Below are 26,269 nucleotides of genomic sequence, written 5' to 3'. Positions count from 1 at the left end.
GATCACATTATTCTCTTTTGTGCTCTACAACACTTCTTGGATCACATAATTCCCTATTTGTACTCTACAACACTCCTTGGATCACATAATTCCCTATTTGTACTCTACAACACTCCTTGGATCACATAATTCCCTATTTGTACTCTAAAACACTCCTTGGATCACATAATTATCTCTTTGTACTCTACAACACTCCTTGGATCACATAATTATCTCTTTGTACTCTACAACACTCCTTGGATCACATAATTATCTATTTGTACTCTACAACACTCCTTGGATCACATAATTCCCTATTTGTACTCTACAACACTCCTTGGATCATATAATTCCCTATTTGTACTCTACAACACTCCTTGGATCATATAATTCCCTATTTGTACTCTAAAACACTCCTTGGATCACATAATTCCCTATTTGTACTCTAAAACACTCCTTGGATCACATAATTATCTATTTGTACTCTACAACACTCCTTGGATCATATAATTCCCTATTTGTACTCTACAACACTCCTTGAACCCCATCTCTTGAGCTTTCTCTACAATCAGATAACTTTTTGAACTTCTGTAGACTGTGGGTGTTGGCATGTACAGTTTCAACACAGTTTACGACATTCATCCACTCCTCTGATGCTGCAAGAGGACTTCTGATCATCTTTTCTTTAAAGAAAAAAAATTAATTAGTGTCTTATCATGGCCTCTGGTTGTTTCCGAAGAACTGTTCTCTGTCGACGTCATCGAACTGGTTTTGATAACTTGAAGGTTGTAATTAAGTCACTCCTCATTCTTCTCTCTTCCATGATGGGCAGAATTTATGGCCTCCAACCTCTCACTACAACTTGACTCTCTTCATTACAGTACCAATCTTCTTGCTTTCGTCTGAACTCTCTTGATCGGTTCCCTTTTTTATTGTTCTTGTAAGTGAAGTGATCAGACGAGAGAAGGATATATTCTACTTTTTAGCCCAGTAAACCGTGTAAGTAGGTGGATAAACGTTTGTCTTCGTTTTCGACGTACTCCTGTGCGATTCTAACATCTGGTGACGGATAAGTTGTTTCCTTTACTGTATCCCTCCCAGGTGTGAGCTCTAGCAACACGTTAGACACAGTGTTCCCTTCCAAGTCTTTCTCTCTCTCTCCCTCTCTCTCTCTCTCTCTCTCTCTCTCTCTCTCTCTCTCTCTCTCTCTCTCTCTCTCTCTCTCTCTCTCTCTCTCTCTCTCTTGCTCTCTGATTATCTTCTCTTTTTTTCAATGATTTATTGACCACCCTGACCAGAGACTGACCTGTAGTTCAGTGCAGTTTCCCCAACCTTCTTTCTTAAAGAGAAGCACAACATTCGTCCTCATCTCTTACTCCCTTAGCACCACGCCTTCCTCTAGTGACATATTAAACAATATTTTTCAAGTGGGTTTTCAAGTGTATGTACGCACGTCTGTAGCCTATATGATGATACTTTACATGGGTCAATGTCCTTAAGTAAGGTATTTTTTTTTTTCTGTCTTTCTTGCTCTGTCGGTGCTTCACAAGACTTCCTCCTCAGCCCACCTCACTGTGACCTCCACTTTGAAGACACTTTTTTGACATCTTTCGTCGTCTGTTTTAGCTCTGGGTGAATTTATGGATGACTTTTTGGGTTATGTCCTGCCCTGTGCTCAATATTCTTTTTTTCTTTAAAGTTTCTTTGCTTCTTCTTCTTCTTCTTCTTCTTCTTCTTCTTCTTCTTTTTCTTCTTCTTCTTCGTCTCCTTCCTGATCTCGTAGTACATAATTTCTCGCGAGAGACTCTAAGCACTTTTCAGATGCTAGATGGCCGGAGTACCACCTGTTTGTTGTCCACAGTATACACTCCTAAGCTCCTTTCTTCTTCCATTGAACCGCATTTCTCTATTTCTTTTTTGGCCCATTTCTATCTACAGCCAGGATCACCCACAATCCCATTCCTCTCCAGTGTAGATTTCACACAACCTCCCGAGACAGTGAGGTGTGTCATGGCGATCGAGTGTGTGTGTGTATATGTACGTAAGTCAGAGCAGCTATCAGAGTACCTTCAAATCTCATTGATTTCTCTCCTTCTTCCCTCCTCCAGTAGTGGTGACGCCCGGTCCAGCTTACGCCCGCCAGCCCACCACCTCCCGAACCACGCCCACCACAAGAACCAACACCCTAACCACACCCATCGCCAGAACCACGCCCGCGGTTCCTCCCTCCTCCAGAGCCTCTCTCATTGTCTCCTCCACAATAAGGACCACGCCTACTGCCACACCTTCTCAGAGAACCACGCCCACGGCCACCCCCTCTCAAAGAACCACGCCCACGGCCACGCCCTCGCAGAGAACCACGCCGACCACCTCGTCCTCGCAGAGAACCACGCCCATAGCACGCCCCGCCCTGCCCTCCAGACTCACGCCCTCATCCACACGACTTACTCCAACCACCCACGGCCAGAGACCGCCGCCCCTCAGACCCCTGCCCAGAAGGTGAGTCCTCCACAGGGCTTTTACACACACAGAGAGAGAGAGAGAGAGAGAGAGAGAGAGAGACGGAATCCTTAATATGATTCAATGCAACTCATCAAAGGCATTTTCTACACGTAAGATGGCTTAGGAAGGAATGGGAGAGCAGCTAGCAAGAATAGGGATGATGCAGTTGGTAAGATGAACCCAATTCTCCCATCATGATGTGTGTGATCGCCATAGCCCAGGGCGTTGGTGTCAGAGCCCAGGGCGTTGGTGTCAGAGCCCAGGGCGTTGGTGTCAGAGCCCAGGGCGTTGGTGTCAGAACCCAGGGCGCTAGTGTCAGAACCCAGGGCGTTGGTGTCAGAGCCCAGGGCGTTGATGTCAGAGCCCAGGTCGCTGGTATCAGGGCCCAGGGTGTTGGTGTCAGAACCCAGGGCGTTGGTGTCAGAACCCAGGGCGTTGGTGTCAGATCCCAGGTGGCTGGTGTCAGAGCCCAGGCGGCTGGTGTCAGAGCCCATGGCGCTGGTGTCAGAACCCAGGTCGCTGGTGTCAGAGCCCAGGGCGTTGGTGTCAGAACCCAGGTCTCTGGTGTCAGAGCCCAGGGCGTTGGTGTCAGAATCCAGGTCTCTGGTGTAAAACCATAGACTAGTAAGAGGAACCACCTGCACAAAGTGGGGGGGGAAGCGGGAGAGGGGGATGTTGACCTGACGTTGGAAATGATATAAAAAAAAATGGAAGATGGAAAATGGTCGTTGGTTTGACCAGTTCTGCTCTGGTGTTTTAGGATTCCTATCCTTATGATATTTGGGTTTATTGGCCAGAAAATATAACCAAAATCGAATGTTATAAGTTCCTATGAAAGCTTAAATTCTTTGGTTTAAGCTGTGACACATTTTTAATTTTTTTTTCAATTCCTGTTTATGCATATGGAATGTCTTGGTCACCCCTCTAATTGATATCTATAGGTATATCAAAGAAAACGGAGTTCAAGGATTATGGACGTGTATGGAAGATTGACCGGGAGGCTGGTCAATAACAGACCACTGAGTCTACCTAGCGTCTGGTTGTAGTGAGACAGTTGTGGTTGTAGTTGCCAGTACTTGTTATGATTGGTATTCCAACTCGTTCATGATTTTGTATATATCATCTCTACTCTGACGTGAGTTCTTCCCCTCTCTGGATTCTCTACGAGCTGTGTCGAGTGTTCTTGGAGGCGCCTGGTGTGGATGTGGTCCTTTCGTATATATGTAGTTTTCCTTCTTAATCTCATAACTTTCGGTATTTGATGGTGTATTTGGCCCTTTTACTCTCTCGGGGATGTGATCTGGTCTGGTGTGTGTGTGTGTGTGTATATATATATATATATATATATATATATATATATATATATATATATATATATATATATATATATATATATATATATTCTTTCCTTGTTGGTCGGTCACCTGAGGAGACGCTCCCCCAGCAGGAGCAGCACAGCTGTCGTGGTGGTGCCGGCGTTACGTCTGCCCACCCATACATTATTTGGCTCTGCCCTTTCTTTTTTTTGCCCCCTCCTCACTCGTCTCCGTTTGGGAGGATGTTGTTAACACGGCGGGGCGCAGCAGACTGGGGCGTCGTGCCCCTGTTGTCTTGTGCGACAACGGGAACACCGCCTCTGTTGGTACTGTTCGTGTGTGTTTGTGGGTTTATAAAAGAAGGGTATTCCTGGCTCGTCTAGAGTGCCTGGCTCCTCCTCTGCTGCAGTTGGTTATTGTGGTGTATTTCTGTGGTGGTGATGGTGGTGATGGTGGTGGTGATGGTGGTGATGGTGGTGGTGATGAGGTTGATGGTGGTGATGGTGGTGGTGATGATGGTGGTGGTGGTGGTGATGGTGGTGGTGATGGTGGTGATGGTGGTGGTGATGAGGTTGATGGTCGTGATGGTGGTGGTGATGATGGTGGTGGTGGTGGTGGTTGTTATGATGGTGGTGATGGTGGTGATGATGGTGGTGATGGTGGTGATGATGGTGGAGATGGTGGTGATGATGGTGGTGATGGTGGTGATGATGGTGGAGATGATGATGGTGGTGGTTGTTATGATGGTGGTGATGGTGGTGATGATGGTGGAGATGATGATGGTGGTGGTTGTTATGATGGTGGTGGAGATGATGATGATGGTGGTTGTTATGATGGTGGTGATGGTGATAATGATGGTAGTGATGGTGATGGTGGTGGTGGTGGCGATGGTGTTAGTTCTTTCCAAAACTGTAGTTTTTTACACCACTTTTTGATGATCCGGTGTTGTGTTCAGGTGTGTGGTTAGTGCACGTTGGGCTGAGGTGTCGTATTTATCTTGGTCTCGGAGCTGCCCCTTGAGAGGAATTCCACAAGGACACGATCTCAATCCCTTTTACCAGTGATGCTCGCACGTCTGCATCTGGCTACAGAGACAAGCATGCCACACTCCGATCTCGGGGGTTACTTAAGGCAAGTAGAGAGAGAGAGAGAGAGAGAGAGAGAGAGAGAGAGAGAGAGAGAGAGAGAGAGAGAAAGAGAGAGTCAGTGATGACTGAACCACACAATCTGCGGTTGTAACGTACAAGGTCAAGGGTCATGAGTATGGCGACCACTTCAGATTGTATGGTAGCTGGCCTGCTTACCATCGGTGTGTGTGTGTGTGTGTTAAGAGTGGTTAATTAACCATCGCCCGTTTCATCTCTCATTCTTCCCATCCTCCCTCTCCTTCGTCAACCCACGTAGGGATCCGTTTTCTATAGGTGATGGCTTTTGCCGGGTTTACGCACTCTAGCACCACGTAATTCGCGTGGAAAAAAAAAAAAAGAAAGATGTTGTGGTTCATTCCGTCAGGTCCTCATGTAAGTACGGTCAACCTCGGTTGAAGCGGGTCGTTCCGAAGGGCCTGGTCAAGCCCCACTTGTGTTCGCTGGTCACCTGTTTCACATTTCAGCCGTTCCCTCAGACCTCAGCATCGTCTCAGTCTTGTCGAAGCGTAACAGTTGTTGGAAAAGGCCAAGGAAGGGATGGAGGGGCAATACCACTTCCCCAGGGGCAGCACCACTTCCCCAGGGGCACCAACACTTCCCCAGGGGCACCAGCACCCACTCCCCAAGGGTTCTACCACTTCCCCAAGGGCGCCAGCTCCTCTCCAGGGACTATACCACCTTCCGATGAGTAGCACCACTTCCCCAGGGACAGCAAGGACATAGGGCTGAGCCTTAGAGGGAATACCCTCACTTGGCCCCCTTCTCTGTTCCTTTATTTGAAAAAGTATAAAACATAGATATATAACTTTGAATATGCATCAGTTAGTTTAGTTTCCTAGTATCTAAAGATACTAATTATCATAGAAATAGTTAATGTGAAGATATGAATATACAATATATATATATATATATATATATATATATATATATATATATATATATATATATATATATTCACCATTTTCTTCTTTCTCTCCTGCATCTAACAGGCCACCTTCGTCAGGCATGGGGTCGGCGGGGTCCGTGCACGCCGGGGCGCCCCTGGGTCCACTGGTGTCATCCCGGGGGCGGCAGAGGAACAGCGTGGCCGTAGTCGACTCCCGCGAGCACATCTACGAGGAGCTGGAGCTGTGCCGAGGACCGCCCAAGCTGGCCCCAGTGTCCGGAGTCCTCCCTCAGGTAGGTCTTGCTGTACCCCCGGCGGTGGTATGTTGGTTATATCCTGACGTGGAGGTATCATACGTGACTGTAGTATACCCAAGTATGTCGGCAACAAGTGTGGACCATGCCATAGCAATTAGCGTGATTGAGATGTCTAATGAATTACCTGTGACCTGGGGGGGAAAGTGGGTGTAGAAGGGCAAAGATGAGAAGGGTGATTGTAGGGTTGTAGGGTTGTGAAAGCCTTTATGCTAACGAGAGCTTTTTAAGGCCAGACAAAATGCCATTAATTTTTCCTTGAGACGAGACTTTTATCGTAATTCTTCCATAGCCGAGCAAGGTATGGAGATATATGCGTCTTTATTTGTTTTATATATATTTTTAAACCCTCTCCATCTTCAGGTAGTGTCGTAGTTTAATCGTATATTGTTACATGGTTTTTCAGCACAAAGTATAGTAATGCATTGTCCTAATCGAAGTTTTTCTTTCGTTGTGAATGAGTGACACGTTGAAGCATGAGCAATATTGAATATTTGATGAACCGAAGTAGATTGGTACATTCCCGAGTAGTTGAAATATCTGTTAGAGAAAATGGGTTCTTTGCCCATTTTCTGTGATTATTTTTTGTATGGTGGACTATTACAAAATTACCTCGCGCTCTAACCCTTGCTTCACGCATAATACATGATAAATGATGACAGTTTATATTCGTCTCATGATTGAGTTTATTTTTGTCTTCATGATTGGGTTAACTTCGTAAATAAAACCTTTTGGAAGAATGCAATTCTCAGGTCATCACGCCGAATAAGGCATGATTAAAAAGCTTCTGGTTTGGTTTGCTGGCGCGCGCGCGCGCGTGTGTGTGTGTGTGTGTGTGTGTGTGTGTGTGTGTGTGTGTACTATCACCTGCCTACATCAATGCAAGTGTGGGCGGGAAACATCGACCCCCCACAACACCTGCAGTAGTCGACCCCCCAACCACCATTCGACCTCCCCACGAGAGAGAGAGAGAGAGAGAGAGAGAGAGAGAGAGAGAGAGAGAGAGAGAGAGAGAGAGAGAGAGAGAGAGTATATGAGAAGGGGGGAGCGGATGGGTCAAGTGAGTGCGTGAGTGAATGGGTGAGTGCTGGAGACGGTGACAATCAAGGAAGGTGAACCTTTAACGAGTCTGGTAAACACATTGATCCGGCAGGTAGTGGAGGAGGAGGAGGGACGGCTAAGTGTGGGGGGAGGAGCGCCCACCACTCGAACCTTCTCCTCGTCTTTAAGGGCAAATGATCAGCTTATTTTCATATGATGATTATCATACCCCTCTGGTCTGTGATGTGTGTGTGTGTGTGTGTGTGTGTGTGTGTGTGTGTGTGTGTGTGTGCCCGCGCGCGCGTCTTGTGGTATATATGCGGTCTCTTGGTCATTGGAGTGTGTTTTAGGCATATAATGATTCGCCCGACATTAACGCGGTTCGGATAATTGTGACTTTAGAGATGGCGTGTATCCCCCTTCCCCTAGTCGCTAGTGCATTTGGTACGAGCGCACTCGGTCAACGGTGTGGTGGCCTGACCCTCATTCGCAACTGTCCTCTGATCTCTTTTAGGTCAACGGTGCTTGCAGAGAGGTACAGCAGAGATGGGCCGATGCAGACCCAGGCGATGGAGAGGGTGTCCTTGCTCAGTCATGAACAATAGCTAATAAAAAAAAGGAGAGAAAATAATTGCACTTGTGATTTCCCGTGTTACGCAACCACGTCGGTGGGTCTGTAGTATCGAGGGTCGTCGGTGTGTGTGTGTGTGTGTGTGTGTGTGTGTGTGTGTGTTTGTGTGTGTTGTATCACACTGCACCGGCCATCAGCTCCACGTGACGCCGCCCCTCGCTCCCCAGAAATCGGAAAGGGGGCGGGAGCCACGCCTCCACCCTCACCCCGCCCCAAGCAGGCGAGCAAGCAAGTGAGCGAGCCGTGTGCCGTGGTCCCTCGCATATCGTAAGTCGAGACGCGACACCAGATAACCATAATTCTAATTTCTTGTTCCAGTTGTTGCCACGCTCACAGTCGGGAGTGATTTCCTATGTTATGGTTCTGGCTGTGTTAAGATGCAACCTAGGGAGGGTGACATATCCTCTATATCTTTGTGTTCTTCGACTGCGGAGTTGGAGAGTGGCACCAGTTAATACATTTCTCTCTCTCTCTCTCTCTCTCTCTCTCTCTCTCTCTCTCTCTCTCTCTCTCTCTCTCTCTCTCTCTCTCTCTCTCTCTCTCTCTCTCTCTCTCTCTCTCATTCATAAGATGTCAGTATATTCATTTTTCAAGAAGAAAAAGTTCAGTTTTTTTTCATTCTTTTCTACTTTATATAGTATTAGTAGATGAATAGGTTATCCATATATTGCTCGCATTCGTAGGTTATGGACTACAAATACATCTTTATGAATAAGATTACTTCTCGTTTTCCTTGTCCTTCTTCGTTAATATAAACGTGTAGTTAATTAGTATCGTTAATATTAACGAAGGAGAGTGTAGCTTCCGAAGCTGTCGTGCCGTTCATGGTAAGGTGGAGGAGAAGCAAGACGTGGAGGTGGAGGAGAAGGAGAAGGTGGAGGAGGACGTGGAAGAGGACTTGATGGTGAAGGAGGAAGAAGAGAAGAAGGAGGAGGACATGGAGAAAGAGGAGAAGTTGGAGGACGCGGAGCTGGAGGTGGTAGTGGAGGTGTAGGAGGAGGTGCTGGAGGACGACACAACCCACTCAGGACTTGAGGATGAGGGAGGAGAGGGGTGGTGACCAGGGCACCGGCGGCGTTGGTGGAGGACGTGCAGACAGACACTCACCACCATCACCACCACAACCAGCCTCTCCTCTGGGTGTTCATGATTTACATGACATTTATGATTTATGAGAAATATGAATATATTAGTAATTACCACACACACACACACACACACACACACACTACACACATGGCCTTGGCTAGGGGGTATGTTTGTGTGTGTATATATATATACCCATATAGGAGCAAAGACATGGTACATATATATACAAGGTTAAGAGACGGGGCAACACGAGCACAATTGATGATCACTAAGGGTAATAACACACACGGCTGGGTTACGACGAAAGGCTCATGGCCATAGATTTGTCCACCATGGAGGACAGAAGAGTAAGGGGTGACTTGATCAAAACCCTTGAGGGTTTTAAACCAGTATGATAACGTGAACAGTTCTTTCAGAGATGCAGAATGGATACAACCAGAGAACGTAACATGAAAATAACGAAGTAAATTGTCTGAAGAAAGTTGAAAGTACTTTTACTATACATGACCCGTGGATGAACGGAAGAAAGTGATGAATAATGAAACTATCAATAATGACATCTTACGAAAGTTGAAAATATCACTTGAGACAAGTGAAGAGATGAGGGTCCCCACGAGTGTCGAACTCACCCCCCACCCTCAACCTCCTTACAGTACAAATAGGTAATTAATGCAATTACACACAATTAATCACAAGACATTGGAATGAATATTTGATTTTTATTACTTCGTCGTACACACACACACACACACACACACACACACACACACACACACACACACACACACACATCGAGGAAATACAAAACTGTAGCGAGTGTTCGAAAGGAACGGGAGAGGCAAGATGTTGATCGACACTTGTCGCTAATGGAACGGTCATGTCCTAGACCCACTGGGGTGTTCCCCCCTGGTCTGATCCCCTCCTCCCCTAGCGCCCGAGGGCAGCCCACACCGCCCCACCTCCTCCCTCACCTCATCTCCCCCTCCAAGCCCCTACCACTCACGCGGTACATGGGGAGTACCGGAGGAAGACAGATAACAGCAAAACCCGATGGTCCACGACGAGGTTATCTGCTGAGTGGGAGGCGGAGGAGCGAGGGAGGAGGACAAGCAGAGGAAGAGTGTCCTCCTGGTTTATCATCTGATCTGCGGCAGCGGAACAGTTTTGTAAAACGTTCCAGAAGGCTGCGATAACCTGCGCTAGCCCCTCCACACCGTGGGAATATATGCCGTCGACGCTTCTCGTAAAGTGATGTTATGTAAGTGTGCCAGACAGTGATGGCTGGAGGTCGTTACACGAAAGCCCGGCATTTGTCAGACGTCTTCTCCCACACTTTTTTTTTCTTTTTTTAGCGCTACAGATCACACGGGAACACTGTACACTGTACACTACACTACACTACACTACACTACACTACACTACACTACACTACACTACACTACACTACACTACACTGAGGGTGTGGTTTCTCTCTGCTTTCAGTTCGTTTCGAAACCTAATGTGTGGTTGGTTGAATAGCGGGGTGGTTCGTGGTACTGCCACCCGGTTTCGTGGTGTTCCCGGGGCCGTTGTAGTTAGGGACCCGATGAATTCAGACGGGTGGCGAGATGGGAGGAGGGGTGTGGGTTGGTTTCGTAGTTTCTCGAGTTGCGACTTGTCATCGCAACATTTTTGAGTCTTCTGTTGATATTCGGGTCTTGACGGATGCTTCAGGTCATGGGATCTGTTGATATTCGGGTCTTGACGGATGCTTCAGGTCATAGGATCTGTTGATATTCGGGTCTTGACGGATGCGTTAGGTCATGGGATCTGTTGATATTCGGGTCTTGACGGATGCGTCAGGTCATAGGATCTGTTGATATTCGGGTCTTGACGGATGCGTCAGGTCATAGGATCTGTTGATATTCGGGTCTTGAATGTTTCAGGTCATGGGATCTGTTTGACCACAGATGTTCGGGGTCTGTTGCGCCCCCTCACGAGCCGAGACGAGACAGAATGACTTCGTAGTGAGGGAGAGAAAAAGGAAATAAGGTCAACTTTTTCAGACGACTTCGGGAGATGACGCTATGCTTCAGCCTGGGGGTCCAGTGCTTGGCGAGGGAGGCACTGTGAATTTGTACCTATTATTTTTCTTAAGACGCCCCTCGTATCTTGTACGTCATATTGGTACTTGTGTATTCCATTTAGTCAGTCTTAAACTCGTTTCCTTGACAAAACACACACACACACACACACACACACACACACACACACACACACACACAGAGAGAGAGAGAGAGAGAGAGAGAGAGAGAGAGAGAGAGAGAGAGAGAGAGAGAGAGAGAGAGAAGAGTAAGGAGTGACCTGATCACAAGCTTTAAGTATTCAAACCTGATTACTGATGTAGTGAGTGAACATTTCTTAGAGAGATGTAGGTATAGAACAACCAGAGAACATTAGTATGAAATTAAGCAGGAAACTTAACAGAAAAAAATATATAGAAGGTAACTTTTTATGGTATGAAAATGGTGGATGAATGTCACAGACTGCATGAGAAAATGGTAAATGGGAGACATCATAAGGAAGTATGAAAAATGTATGATAGTCGAGATGGTTCAAAGAGATGGGACCTCACGAGTGTAGTAGAAATGGGTCATTACTCATGTAAAGCCTTGGAGACACAGTGGAGATACCTGACTTGATAGAGATGGTTATGAGATGCCACACAGACCAAGTCTCTTTACATTCCAAATCTCCGAGACCTTTATGTTGCTTGGGCGACTTAAAACCAACGGCACACCACGTCCAAACCTCCTGTGTCCTTAGATCATGAGCACAACGAAGCCTAGATGAACAAAGAAAAATATAGATAAGAATAAGAAGAAGAAGAAGAAGAAGAAGAAGAAGAAGAAGAAGAAGAAGAAGAAGAAGAAAAATAATAATAATAATAATGATAATAATAATAATGATAATAATAATAATAATAATAATAATAATAATAATGATAATAATAATAAAAATAAGAAGAAGAAGAAGAAGAAGAAGAAGAAGAAGAAGAAGAAGAAGAAGGAGAAGAGGAAAGAAGAAAAGGAAGAAGGAGAAGAAGAAGGAACACCATGGAACAAAGACGTGAGGGAGACTGCATTCACATCCACTCCAGCTGGGGCACTGGGTTACAAGTTAGTCTAAATGATTACAGGGAGTTCGAGAGGTTTTGTGAGAAATAGTTTTTCTTTTTAAGATTTATCAGGGATTTGTTTGTGATCAAAATAGTGTGTATTACTCCGTGCAGCGTGTGTGGTGGAGCCAGCCACCCAGGGTCCTCACCCCCTCCTGCAGCGTGTGTGGTGGAGCCGTCCCCCGGGTGGTCCTCACCCCCTCCTGCAGCGTGTCTGGTGGACCTCCGTCCCCCAGGGGTCCTCACCCCCTCCTGCAGTGTGTCTGGTGGACCTCCGTCCCACGGGGGACCTCACCCCCTCCTGCTGCGTGTCTGGTGGACCTCCGTCACCCTCAGGGGTCCTCACCCCCTCCTGCAGCGTGTCTGGTGGACCTCCGTCACCCCCGGGGGTCCTCACCCCCTCCTGCAGTGTGTCTGGTGGACCTCCGTCACCCTCGGGGGTCCTCACCCCCTCCTGCAGTGTGTCTGGTGGACCTCAGTCCGTCCCACGGGGGTCCTCACCCCTCCTGCAGCGTGTCTGGTGGAGGCAGCTGTAGGCGTTCACCTTGACAAGGACGTCTGGCGCCGACTGCAACCCGCCTGGGACGCCACAGGTCTGGCCCAGCCTGACCTTTCATTGGTGCAGGTGCGCCTCATAGACGATGATACACACAGTTGGTCTTGATTGGTCCTTGGGGCACCCAGGGCCTTAACGATGACTCGACGGACCTTAATTGGTCAGTGGCCTTAATGATGGTTTTGATGGACTTCAAACGATGACTCGACGGACCTTAATGGTCAGTGGCCTTAATGGTCAGTGGCCTTAATGATGGTTTTGATGGACTTCATACCACCGGACATGACTATTGGCTGATGTGTTGAGGGAGGTGAAGGGGAGTGATCTTGGTGATGGCTGGTGGTGGGATATTGTGAGGGATTAAGGAAATAAAAAGCGTACGAGCCGGGATGACTATTCTTCATCCCAAAGGGATTAATGAAAGTTATAAGCTGTCGGGCCTGACTGGCTGCGCTACGTAATGTAGGAGGGCATGTCTGTAGCACGGGGAGAATATCTTGTGTCTGTTCTCAGTTGCTTGACGACCGTCAGATATTTTTTTTAGGACTCTTGTCTATTCTCTTTGGAAAATAGATTGTCAGATTTTTTTTTTTGGTCTATTCTCCTTGGAAAATAGATTGTCAGATTTTTTTTTGTCTATTCTCCTTGGAAAATAGATTGTCAGATTTTTTTTTTTTTGTCTATTCTCTTTGGAAAATAGATTGTCAGATTTTTTTTTTTTTGTCTATTCTCCTTGGAAAATACATTGTCAGATTTTTTTTTTTTTTGTCTATTCTCCTAGGAAAATAGATCTGTTTGAACGCGTCAGCATAGAATCTATTTTTCATGTCGAATAAGATTCTATTGCTGAATTTTATTATTTAGCATTCATTAAAGCCCGTAATAAAGGATTTTATTCCTTTACAGGATAAAAAAAGTAAATGAGAATTTTCCTCATAATGCCTTGGATCGAAACCCATTAGGGTCATGGTATGCTAATAGCGATAATGCATTTATTTCAAACTTTATTTTTTTATGAACGTAAGCGAAATTGGAAACAGTAAAATGTTTAATTTATTTAGACTCGGAAAGGAGACACAGCTGTGTGTGTGTGTGTGTGTGTGTGTGTGTGTGTGTGTATGTGTGTGTGTGTGTGTATGTGTTTGTGTGTGTGTGTGTGTGTGTGTGTGTGTATGTGTGTGTGGCGGGAGGGACTAACGGTACAGTGACACAAGCTCGTATATGCGGTGAGCGCTACGAGCCTTTGCCTCACGGCAAAGTTCCGTTGTAGGGTGAGGTAATGTACTCTCTCTCTCTCTCTCTCTCTCTCTCTCTCTCTCTCTCTCTCTCTCTCTCTCTCTCTCTCTCTCTCTCTCTCTCTTCTACGTCCCACCCCAAACCACCCTTCCCCCGACCGCCTGTCTGGCGCCCGCCCCTCCAGGCCACCCACGCCTATTCATTACCCACGCCCGTCAGAGGGCTGACCGCGCGACCTGGGGCCCACCCACCAGCGCCCCGGTGCTCGGGCGGGCGTGTCAGGTCAAAGTCGGGTCGCGGGGGGCAAAGGTCAGGTGACAATAGAGGCCGAGTGGCGACGTGTTGAGGCACGACAGCTGGCGTGCCAGAGGGAGGAGTGACTCTGTTTACGTTTCCTGTCACCCCTGGAGGGCCCCCTGGGGTGCCTATACTCATCCCTTGGGGCCCCCCGGGATGTCTACACTCATCCCTTGGGGCTCCCAGGGTGTCTACACTTATCCCTAGGGGCCCACGGGATGTCTACGCTCATCCTTGGAGGCCCACGGGGTGTCTACACTCACCCCTGGGGTCCCCCGAAGTGTCTACACTCATCCCCTGGGGGCCCCCGGAATGTCTGCCCTTACCCCTGGGGGTCCCCCTGGGATACCACCACTGGCGTGAATGTCTCCGGGTTTTAAGTTCAGTCATGTAAACATTAGCGTATCAGATGACTTAGGTGGGAGGAGGCGCAGGCATCCGTGTGTGTCTTGGTGACTGACGCTCTCTCTCTCTCTCTCTCTCTCTCTCTCTCTCTCTCTCTCTCTCTCTCTCTCTCTCTCTCTCTCTCTCTCTCTCTCTCTCTCTCTCTCTCTCTCTCTCTCTTCTTCTCGCTACATACACCGCCATCCAGTCCACCTTAAATCCCCCGGGAGAAAAAAAGAATATATATATATATATATATATATATATATATATATATATATATATATATATATATATATATATATATATCCCATGTAATCCTGCGTCAGTGGGGAAAAAGAGAGAGAGGGAAAAAAAAGAGATAAAGAAAGGAAGAGATTTCACGGCTGTCGCTCCACATTCCTCGAAAAAAAATATCCCTAGGCCGTTTAGGCCTATACGATATGGCTATAGGCCTAGAGGATATAGGCAAAAAAAATATATATATGATAGAGGTGTTGATCTTCTGGGCTGGCTTGGCCTCGAGGATTATATAGTCGTAGGGGTAGAGAGATGATGATCCTAATGTCTCTGGAGATGGAGTGAATGTTGAAGAAACTATTTTTTTGGGGTAGTGTCTACATCAAAGGGTGTTGATGTTTGGCTCTGCTGTACCTGACCTGTGTGGTAGATGAGGACGTGAGTGAGTGAGTGAGTTGTGTTGGCCTGAGCGGGCTGGGCTGTGAGGATCAGGTGGTGAAGGGTTGTGAGGGAGGGGACAAGTGTTTTTTTAGGGGAAGGAACAGGTTATATGGGGAAGGGGCAGCAAGCTGTGAGGATAATTGGGCCATTAGGATCGGGACAGGTTGTAAGGGAGGTGTAGGCCATGAGGCAGGGGTGGGTTATGAGGTAGTTGTAGGTCATGAGGCAGGAGGAGCAGGCTGTCGACACCAGTCCTAAATATTGCTACACAAGATGATGATAAGAAAGGTTCCACAGGTGGAGGTAGGGTGAGTGTGAGGCTCCACAGGTGGAGGGAGGGTGAGGGGTGGAGGCTCCACGGGTGGAGGTAGGATGAGGGTGAAGGCTCCACAGGTGGAAGTAGAGTAAGGGTGGAGGCTCCACAGGTGGAGGTAGGGTGAGGGTGGAGGTAGGTGAGGGTGGAGGCTCCACAGGTGGAGGTAGGGTGAGGGTGGAGGTAGGTGAGGGTGGAGGCTCCACAGGTGGAGGTAAGACGAGAGACTCAGGGTGGGAAACCCAGGGGATCACACCAGCCTCTTCGTCATCGTACCAAACACAACTGATGTCAACTTTGTAATGTTTATCCCACACGTGCCACTTATATGGGGCAGAGGGGAGAGAGAATACCCCTCACATGTACCTCCTGCGTGTCGTAGAAAGGCGACTAAGAGGGGTGGGAGCAGGAGACGTGGGGGCTAAATATCCTCCCTTCCTATATTTTTAATTTCTGGATCTGAGAAAGAAGTCAAGTGTAGCACAGCCTTGGAGCTGTCAGAACCCCTGGATAAGGGATCCTGACGTCAGCAAATGAACTGTCTTCGTTCATGCCCTCCGAGAATGGTGTGCAATTCTTCCCTGGCCATCGGCGACTCAAGGGTGGGCCGTTTTGATAACTGTTTCTTTCCTTACACGTCGAAGGCTTTGGAACTCTCAGCCTTCTCATGTCTTTCCAATAACTATGATATGGCACATTTCAAAAGACAGGTCTTTCACTCTTTCAAAAATTCGTATATACTTTCCCTTGTCTTTTCTTTTTCCCTTTTATAATCCTCTCTACATTTCAATTAAGGCCTAGCCTTCATGTGGACTTTTGCCCATGACTGGAGCCTTCAACATAAAGAAAAAAAAAGTGATTGCTTTATTCATTTTCAAAACACTTGGTTATGTCTTATAAGAAACTACACCTAAAGATATAAACTAAGAAACGACATAACTAGAGCTGTCTTCGTGCTCAAGGGTCGTACCGTCTTGTACCCAAGGGTCGTACCGTCGTGCTCAAGGGTCGTACCTCCCTCCTTCCGAGGAGTGACACAACCATGCTCAGGGCGTTCATACCAGGGGAAACACGAGACCAGATGTGACGGAGGGGAATATTTCCAACCTCATCAACAACCCAATAATATGTCTTACGTTTGTACCAGCCAGCGAGGAATATTGAACCCCAGCGTCGCCCCAGGTGTCAAAATGTTCATCATCATATTCAGTTATTTCCAGTTCTCAAATCCCTTTGTGAGACCTGGGTCTCCTCACGCATCATCTCAGAATTAGCCAAACCTTGGCTCTTGCTTACACGTCTCACAAGGGATGAACACACCGCTCTGGTGCGGAAGAAGGTGGTCACGAGGGGGGAAACAAAATTAGTTAGTCATTACAATTGCACGACAATAAGTCGGGTTTTATCACTCTGATATAAGATGGCGGAGTTGGGATGACCAAGTTTATTTAGTTCCCCCTTACCGAACACACACACACACACACACACACACACCACCTCTCGCACAATCGTTATGGCTGGAGAAAAGCGAGAGGCGGGTCGAGACGCGAGTTATTTAAGAAGTAATGTCGCTCCTTATCAGTGATCACAGCAGCGGGAGGTGCGCCAGACACCTAAATCACTCTGCCACAGTGTAGCTGTGACCCCATAAGGTCTGTCTGCCCTCCAGGGCTGGCATCAGGCGTCTCTCTACCAGCAACAGTCAACACAGGCCAAGTGAACGGGATGTTGGACCTAGTGACGGTGCTCTGCGCATGACACCATCCACTTGAGGACACACCCAGCACTTGCCTCACACAGTCGAGATGTTTTGATAGTTCTTTCAGTTTTAAGAACTTTGATTTTCTAGATGTACATAGACGAAGCATTTGAGTGATAGTAAGGGTACAGAGGTACTTGTCTAAGGGTTCGTTGGAGGAGAAATGTAGAGAGTACAGTGGGTACAGTACATCTGTTACGTAGGAGGGTGACAGGTGGGGCCCAAGTGGCTCACAGGACCCACAAGGGTTGTATCTCCCCCGTCAGTAGAGGAGGAGGAGGAGGAGGGAGGTGGTGGTGGTGGCGGTTTAGGGTACATCATCAAATACATGATACATAATTATAGGACAGTGAGTGATGCTGACGCTAACATACGTAACAACATTTGTGTAAGACTACACAAGACTATATCATACGACATTCATGTGCAGGTCCTCTGGTTTTAATATTGATATTAGTAAAGGTGCGGGTGGGGAAACATTTGATATATACACATATGAATTATATATGTACGCTATCAACGTGTATTTGAAACAGGAGACTGTATAGTGTACAGCTATTTTCAAAGACCTTTATATGTTAATGATGTAATCCTAAGCTTATCCTGTGATCCCTCTTAAAAATAATAAAAAAAAAACGTTTTTCTTGTAGCTTTATTTTCTTTTCTTTTTTTTCGTTTAATGTATCACTTAGCATATTTTTTGGGACGTAAACTCAGTTAGGAGAATGAGATGGTTTTTATATCCAGAAATGGACGTCGTCCATCGACCTTTCTCGTAGTCAGCCCCCTGAGTCTTCTCCCCACATCGGTGGAAGCAGTCGTGTTGTCTTTACTGTCTTGAGGAATCGTCTGGTGTGGACCCAGAGCCACATCACGTGAGTCAGGTGGTCCACAGGTGTAGGTTTTACCTGTGGTGTTGTCTTGCACGAGGCCCAGCTGACTCTCCAAGCAACAGTCAGATGGTACTGGCATCTCTTCCTCTCCCCGTGGCATGTGTTCCAGCAGGGGTTCCAGGAGGTGTGGGAGGTACCTTTCCATACCCTCCTCGCTCCCCAGAACCATACCTAAGCCGCCAAGTGCGTTCCGAATTCGTGGTGGTTGACCCGGCCACCACTGTCTACCTGGCTGGCCAAACACCTGCCAGGATGGTAGGGGAAACGTGGACCTCTCCCACTCACCCAGGCCAGAAGGATGACTCTACCTGGTGAGAGGGGCAGGAGGACCGTGTTCCTGTGGTAGTACAGGTGAGGGAAGGGAGGTTGGGTGTATACTATAGGGTGGGTCAATGTTAACCCCAGCAGCGCCACACCTCCCTGGGGCAGTATGAGGCCGCCTCGTACCAGGCTATGTTATAACGAAGGATATGACGTAGAGCAACCTGTATACAAAGGAGCAGAGAACAGTGGGGCCAAAGGCTGATTCTTCGACCACTCTTCTGACTCACGTAAAGTCTGGGATGAGGCAAATCGTCAGTAATAGGTGAGGTGGAGGTGCTACACTGTGTCGAGAAGCAGTCAAGTTGTCCCTCATCGTTGCCACGTCTGAGTTCCCCCGAGGTACCGAGAGAAGCCCAGCCTCACCATCAGACTGACGAACTCTCTGTCATGCCCTTCAGAAGACTTCAAATATCGGTGCTTCAACCAGATTGGAACAGCGATAAGCGACAGCAGTCATGTTTACGCTCCTCTCTCTCTCTCTCTCTCTCTCTCTCTCTCTCTCTCTCTCTCTCTCTCTCTCTCTCTCTCTCTCTCTCTCTCTCTCTCTCTCTCTCTCTCTCTCTCTCTCTCCAACTCCCCAACTCGAATAACCTTTTCGACCAAGGTGGAGACTTTTTAGTACCCCAGGTCGAGCACTGGTCGATCATCCTGGTCGACGGGAGAGTTCTTCTTCATCACGTCACCTGGACACAGAGAGAGTCAGTCAGTTTAGTGTGAACGGGTCAGGTGTCTTCGGTATGTGAGCACTACTGGCTCGACACCCTCATCACATGACCTCCGACCCTCCTCAGCTTCACCTCCTAATGACTGCACTTGTCCCACGGAAGATGTTTTGTCTTGTGGTGTGTAGACCACATCCTCTGACTGTGATCCTCGTGCGCACATCTGGAGACATAGAAGGCCCACCTCAATCGCACACGTGTGTGTACGTAAAGTTCATGTGAACGCCTGTGTACGTGGAGCTCGTCCTCTTGCATACACCTGTGTATACGTAAAGTCCATCCTCAAGCGCACACACACACACACACACACACACACACACACACCTGTATACGTAACGCCTCGTCCTCAAAACACACACACACACACACACACACACACACACACTCACACACACACACACACACACACACACACACACACACACACACACCTGTATACGTAACGCCTCGTCCTCAACACACACACACACACACACACACACACACACACACACACACACACACACACACACACCTACCTGTATACGTAACGCCTCGTCCTCCAAACACACACACACACACACACACACACACACACACACACACACACACACACCTGTATACGTAACGGCCACAGGACAAGAACAGTTACACCCGGGCGCTTCCTCGTCCCGGGATGCAGTATACATACAACATTATAGCGCGCTGAAGCATTATAATGCAGCGGCGACTTTGTAGTTGACATGATACTAAGTCTCCAGCTGGATCTCGTCGCTCGGTACTGTCAGGTGTGGTAGCTGACCATCCCAGGCGAGCTCCATTCAACTGGAGTCGAGCGCGGCTTGCATACAGAGTCTGTGTGAGGCGAGGAGGAGGTGACTCTCATGATGGAGGGTGGAGGAGGAGGAGGAGAAGGAGGCTCTCATGATGGAGGGTGGAGGAGGAGGAGGAGGAGGCTCTCATGATGGAGGGTGGAGGAGGAGGAGGAGGAGGCTCTCATGATGGAGGGTGGAGGAGGAGGAGGAGGAGGCTCTCATGATGGAGGATGGAGGAGGAGGAGGAGGAGACTCTCATGATGGAGGAAAGAGGAGTGTGAGGAGGAGGCGGCTCTCATGATGGAGAGTGGAGGAGGAGGAGGAGGACGCGAGATGCCCTCAACCACTGGGGTTACCAGAGGGAAGGAGCCGGAGCTGGTAACGTGTTACGGGAGACGCGGTCAAAGGTTTTCTCGACCCACTCCTCCCCTTCTTCAGATCCCTCCTCCTCCTCCTCCTCCTCCTCCTCCTCCTCCTCCTCTTCTTCTTCTTCTTCTTCTTCTTCTTCTTCTTCTTCTTCTTCTTCTTCTTCTTCCTCCTCCTCCTCCTCCTCCTCCTCCTCCTCCTCCTCCTCCTCTTCTTCTTCTTCTTCTTCTTCTTCTTCTTCTTCTTCTTCTTCTTCTTCCTCCTCCTCCTCCTCCTCCTCCTCCTCCTCCTCCTCCTCCTCCTCCTCCTCCTCCTCTTCTTCTTCTTCTTCTTCTTCTTCTTCTTCTTCTTCTTCCTCCTCCTCCTCCTCCTCCTCCTCCTCCTCCTCCTCCTCCTCCTCCTCTTCTTCTTCTTCTTCTTCTTCTTCTTCTTCTTCTTCTTCTTCTTCTTCCTCCTCCTCCTCCTCCTCCTCCTCCTCCTCCTCCTCCTCCCCTCCTCCTCCTCCTCCTCTAAAAGGAAAGAAGGAGACTCCATTAATGAAGTGGTGATCGATCATACTGAAACATACGTGCTTTGACGGCACAAGGTGTCTGGCTTCTCAGGTTCCAGGGAGATGCTTTCGTCTCGCCTCTTGATGATGTGCCTCGCGTATGGCCGCTAGGGAGTCAGAATATATATATATATATATATATATATATATATATATAGAGAGAGAGAGAGAGAGAGAGAGAGAGAGAGAGAGAGAGAGAGAGAGAGAGAGAGAGAGTAGTAGGAAGAACACCATCCTAGATAAAAAAAGGAATTGGCCTCACATGTTTACTACCAGTACCAGCGTCCCTACATTGTTTACAAGGATCAGCTGACTGAGGGCTTCCTCCTGACGTAAACACATGATTCAGCCAATGGCGACTCCCGTCCGTCAGACACACCCTCGCCGCTCTGTCACGTGCTCAGGTGCGGCTCCTGGCGCATGGAAGGGGGCTTGGGGGGGCAAGAGATTGAGGACCTCCTTGGGGAAAGGCTGAGACAGAGAGGCTAAGGAGGAGGAGTTCCCTTGTGGGGTGGCGGGCCACTCCAACACTCAGTGATGAGTTCCACATCTGGAATGACTCTACGTATATTGATATATTGATATGATTATCGACATTAAGAGGGGATATATACGACTGTATTATTATGTCTCTTAGACACGTACTATTTTTGTGTTCATTGGCAAGACACTTTTAACGGAACTTAATCCAAAAAACGTTTTTTTTAAGAAGTTGTTTATATTGTGAGTGTCGCCTTACAGTGTCAAAGTGAATGTATTCAGATCAAATATGCTTTTTGTACTATGTAATATTTTGTACTATGTAATATTCTGAATGTTGGTGGCGGGTACAGGAGGTGGTACAGCAGCGAGAAATAGAAGGATGACCCACGATACAAGGATGCAGAATAGATTTTCGTGTCTATGACCTTTTCTGTTGCCCAGGTCACTGGGACGGCAGGTGACCTGGGGTGAGGCTGGTGACCTGCCAGATAGGAGGCGTGGGAGCAAGTACAGCTGGTGACCTGGGCCGGGGTTGGGAGAGGAGGTCATAGGACACAGCTGGTGACCTGGGCCGGGGTTGGGGGAGTAAGTCATAGGACACAGCTGGTGACCTGGGCCGGGGCTAGGGGAGTAGGTCATAGGACACAGCTGGTGACCTGGGCCGGGGTGGGGGGGAATGGAATCATAAGGCACAGCTGGTACCCTGGGCCGGGGTTCTTGGGGGGAGGGAGTAGAGTCAGAGGGCACAGCTGGTGACCTGGACCGTGGAGTGGTGGGGAGAGCTGGGTCAAACACGACAGCTGGCGTGGCCAAGTCCACAGACGTTCATGGAATGCACCGGAGTTATCTTGACTGCCGGAGTGAGTAAGAGAGAGAGAGAGAGAGAGAGAGAGAGAGAGAGAGAGAGAGAGAGAGAGAGAGAGAGAGTGAGTGAGAGAGAGAGAGAGAGAGAGAGAGAGAGAGAGAGAGTGGAGTGGTGTCTGGGAGAGTTAGTGTGGAGGTTCGTCCCTGAGCATGGCGAAATCAGGGGGTGCAAAAGCCTCTTGTATATATGTATCTATGTGTGCATGTGTGCATGTATGTATGTAGTATGTATGTACATATGCATGTATGTATGTATGTATGTACGTATGTATGTATGTATGTATGTATGTTCATGTTAAATGTCTATTAGAATAAGTTACCATGTTTCTCATTTTTTGTATCATGTCATGAAAATTTTAATTTCTTAACTACTGTGAGTATTTATGACCTGTGGCTGCCAGTACCTTCATCGCCCTGTTTATCTCCTCCCCCCAGGTAAGCGTGGTGCAGACCCCAACAGTCAGCTTGAACTGTGAGTTGAACCCGATTTTCTTTTTTTCTTTCTGTAAGTTTCTCACAGCTTCTTGGTGTGTCTTACACCTTTGTAACGTGTATGTCTCACTTGTTCTATTTCTCATAACTTTATACAGTCTGTATCACTGAATTTCTCATACCAGGATACAGTTGTCTCGCTGTATTTCTCACAACTGTATACAGTTGGTATCAATGTATTTCTCACGCCAGAATACAGTTTGTGTTGATGTATTTCTTGAAGTTTGAAGGAGTCTATGAGACCCATGTAAGGGCCGAGTTAGAGGCAGTTCCCGTCGGAGCCTCCCTGATATGCATCCTTCAGGAGCCTCCCTGATATACTTCCTTCAGGAGCCTTACTGATGTGCTTCCTTCAGGAGCCTTAATGATGTGCTTCCTTCAGGAGCCTTAATGATGTGCTTCCTTCAGGAGCCTCACTGATGTGTTTCCTTCAGGAGCCTCAATGATGTGCTTCCTTCAGGAGCCTCAATGATGTGCTTCCTTCAGGAGCCTCACTGATGTGTTTCCTTCAGGAGCCTCAATGATGTGCTTCCTTCAGGAGCTTCCCTGATGTGTTTCCTTCAGGAGCTTCCCTGATGTACTTCCTTCAGGGGCCTCCCTGATGTGCTTCCTTCAGGGGCCTCCCTGATGTGTTTCCTTCGGGGAGAGAGAGAGAGAGAGAGAGAGAGAGAGAGAGAGAGAGAGAGAGAGAGAGAGAGAGAGAGAGAGCAGGAGGAGGCGAAGGAGGAGCAGGAAGAGGAAGAGGAGGCCCAGCATTCGTACCTCAACAAATTCAGCGGTGAGCGTGTCCATCTCGACAATGTTAATGCCGGAGTTGGAGGAGGCCTGGCCTGGCCCGGCCTGGCCCGGCCTGGCCCGGCACACACGAGTGTGATCATTCTGTCTGGTCTGTTACTTTAAACTTGAGGCCATTAGTTAAGTGGGGAAGACGACAAAAGACGCCACTTACCCAGCCGCCAGTGAAGTAGCAAGGCTATCACAACCACCATCTGTTGTGGAGGGGGGTGGGTTACCACTTCATTCAACCCAGCCAACGCTCCTCGAATCTATTGTATACATATATATATTTTATCAGGCCGTGTCCACCGGGCTTAAAAAGGAACTTGCCTCATTAATTTGAGCCATTGCCCTGCCCTTGCGTATGAGATCATCCATCAAATGATTCGTCCCCAGAGGACGGAGGGTGTAACGATTACAACGGCAGTGGGCGCTGGATGAAATTCCAGGAGGGTGCCTCGGGGTAGACAATTATCATCATCCTATAAGCCATAGGTCGGTATGCTTTAGTCTCCCTGTACTTAAAGAAAACGGACACACACACACACACACACACACACACACACACACACACACACACACACACACACACACACACACACACACACACACTCCCTAAATCCAGTCTTCCTCCTTCTCTTTCCCTTTAAAGGTTTAAACCATTAACCCTTGGCCTAATCTTTTTATTTCTTTATATCAGTAAATAGCTTTATCTCCTACAATTACTCTTGGGTGTTAAGAAAAACTTAGAATCACTCTGGTGATTTATTTTTTAGTATAAGTTTGTTTATGTTGTAGAGGCACGGAGAGAGAGAGTGCTACAAACATTTTCGCTTGGAGGAGAGGGAGGGAGGGAGGAGTGTTTATCCTGTGTTGGGACGAGTTATAAGGAAATCGTAGATATATACGGTACACGTACGAGCCGCCACGACACACTCGCTCTGCTGTGAGGGGCTTTGGAACAGCACACAGCAACTGGTTGGCCACTAAACACTTTCTCTCCTGTGATGTGAGGGATGAAGTGAAGGAAACAGCACATAACATCGGGTTGGCCAGCACACACATTCTTAAAAGTATTACGTAGAAGTGGTGTTAACCTCTGTACACACAAGTCGAGGTCACCCTCACAGTATTCCAGACCTCCCGTATCGAAAGCAGTTAATATCATTTCAGCCAGCCTTTGAACCATGAACTACAAATGGTGATTGCACCATATTATATATATATATATATATATATATATATATATATATATATATATATATATATATATATATATATATATATATATATATATCTTTTCTTTCTTTCATACTATTCGCCATTTCCCGCATTAACGAGGTAGCGTTAAGAACAGAGGACTGGGCCTTAGAGGGAATATCCTCACCTGGCCCCCTTCTCTGTTCCTTCTTTTGAAAAAAAAAAAAAAAAAAAAAAAAAAACCGAGAGGGGAGGATTTCCAGCCTCCCGCTCCCTCCCCTTTTAGTCGCCTTCTACGACACGCAGGGAATACGTGGGAAGTATTCTTTCTCCCCTATCCCCAGGGATAATATATATATATATATATATATATATATATATATATATATATATATATATATATATATATATATATATATATATATATATCTTTCAAGTCGGGTTGTGATCATCCATAAAGTCCTCGTGAACACAGGTAGTTGAGGGGACTAAGGGCCCTGTTAACCAACCAGGCAACCAACCCACAGAAATTCATCGTTTGGCTTGACAGTGTAGCTTCCGGGTTTGGAACCTCCCAGGACGCATTATTACTCTCCTGTATTTTTTTACCTTTTTTTTTTCTTGACTCTCTCTTCATCACCGAAATCTCAAGAGCCTTAAAGTCCTCAGCTCCTTTAAACCCCCGTCCCTCCAATCAGCACTCCCACCAACACTCCAACAAATCCCCTCCAAAAAAATTTTCCTCAGTTCCTGCAACTCGTTCCCTCCAAGGTGGTTGTTTATCTGGGTCGATCAAGGGTCAATATTGATTGCCCTTCGACGTCAATACTTCACCATGAACCGGAGATTCTTCAGCGCCTTCTTCATGAGTTAAGGGTAATAATGACCCCCATACACTCTCAGTACACATGTACACCTCCAGTACAATAGATGTCCATAGGTGTATCTCTAACACTATCTACACCCTGGGACAGTGTAGGGAAAGAGTCGTGTGTGAACTTACGTACACAAGTGTCATCCAAATGAACCCAGATCAGCTTGAACGTTTGATCATTTATCTGTACACAGTCTGGAAGGAGCAGGAGTATGTTTGAAAGAAGAGCAAATGTGTCTTAAATGATTCCTTTAAAAAATGAAATGCCCAACATGTATATTTTTTCCCCCTAATCCTGAAATTAGGATCAAACAGTCGTGTTCACATCCATAAAGCCCCTTTTACTTTATGTTTACATCAGTCCCTCGGGTTAAGTTAATGGTAATTTCCCAATAAAGCTTTGTCATTAGTTTTTTTTATATATAATATCGTCATAAGCGAGCACCATCATCATCAATGATACTCGTACGTCTATTTGCGGTAAACTTTGTTTATATATTGTACTCATGGATTCAGTGGGACTGGGGCACGTAAAGCAGCGTTACATTCAGTGGTAAAAGTCGACACCTCTCTCTCTCTCTCTCTCTCTCTCTCTCTCTCTCTCTCTCTCTCTCTCTCTCTCTCTCTCTCTCTCTCTCTCA

General features: G+C 47.3%; 1 protein-coding gene across 4 annotated transcripts in view; it reads left to right on the top strand.

The window, feature by feature from the left end:
* The window catches only part of LOC139765540 (uncharacterized), a 470,248-nt gene that overhangs the window by 334,380 nt on the left and 109,599 nt on the right, over positions 1–26,269 (top strand). For 3 of the 4 annotated variants that reach the window (XM_071693078.1, XM_071693097.1, XM_071693069.1), the window contains 2 exons: positions 2,088–2,478; positions 5,935–6,124. In XM_071693078.1, the coding sequence (XP_071549179.1) occupies positions 2,088–2,478; positions 5,935–6,124 (581 nt within the window). The remainder of the gene's footprint in view (positions 1–2,087; positions 2,479–5,934; positions 6,125–26,269) is intronic. The other variant, XM_071693088.1, reaches the window with a different exon arrangement.

This window comes from Panulirus ornatus, chromosome 4, assembly GCF_036320965.1.
Source record: "Panulirus ornatus isolate Po-2019 chromosome 4, ASM3632096v1, whole genome shotgun sequence".
NCBI classification, from domain to species: domain Eukaryota; kingdom Metazoa; phylum Arthropoda; class Malacostraca; order Decapoda; family Palinuridae; genus Panulirus; species Panulirus ornatus.
The sequence above is the reverse complement of the archived record's forward strand: the minus strand, read 5'-3'. Positions and strand labels throughout refer to the sequence as shown.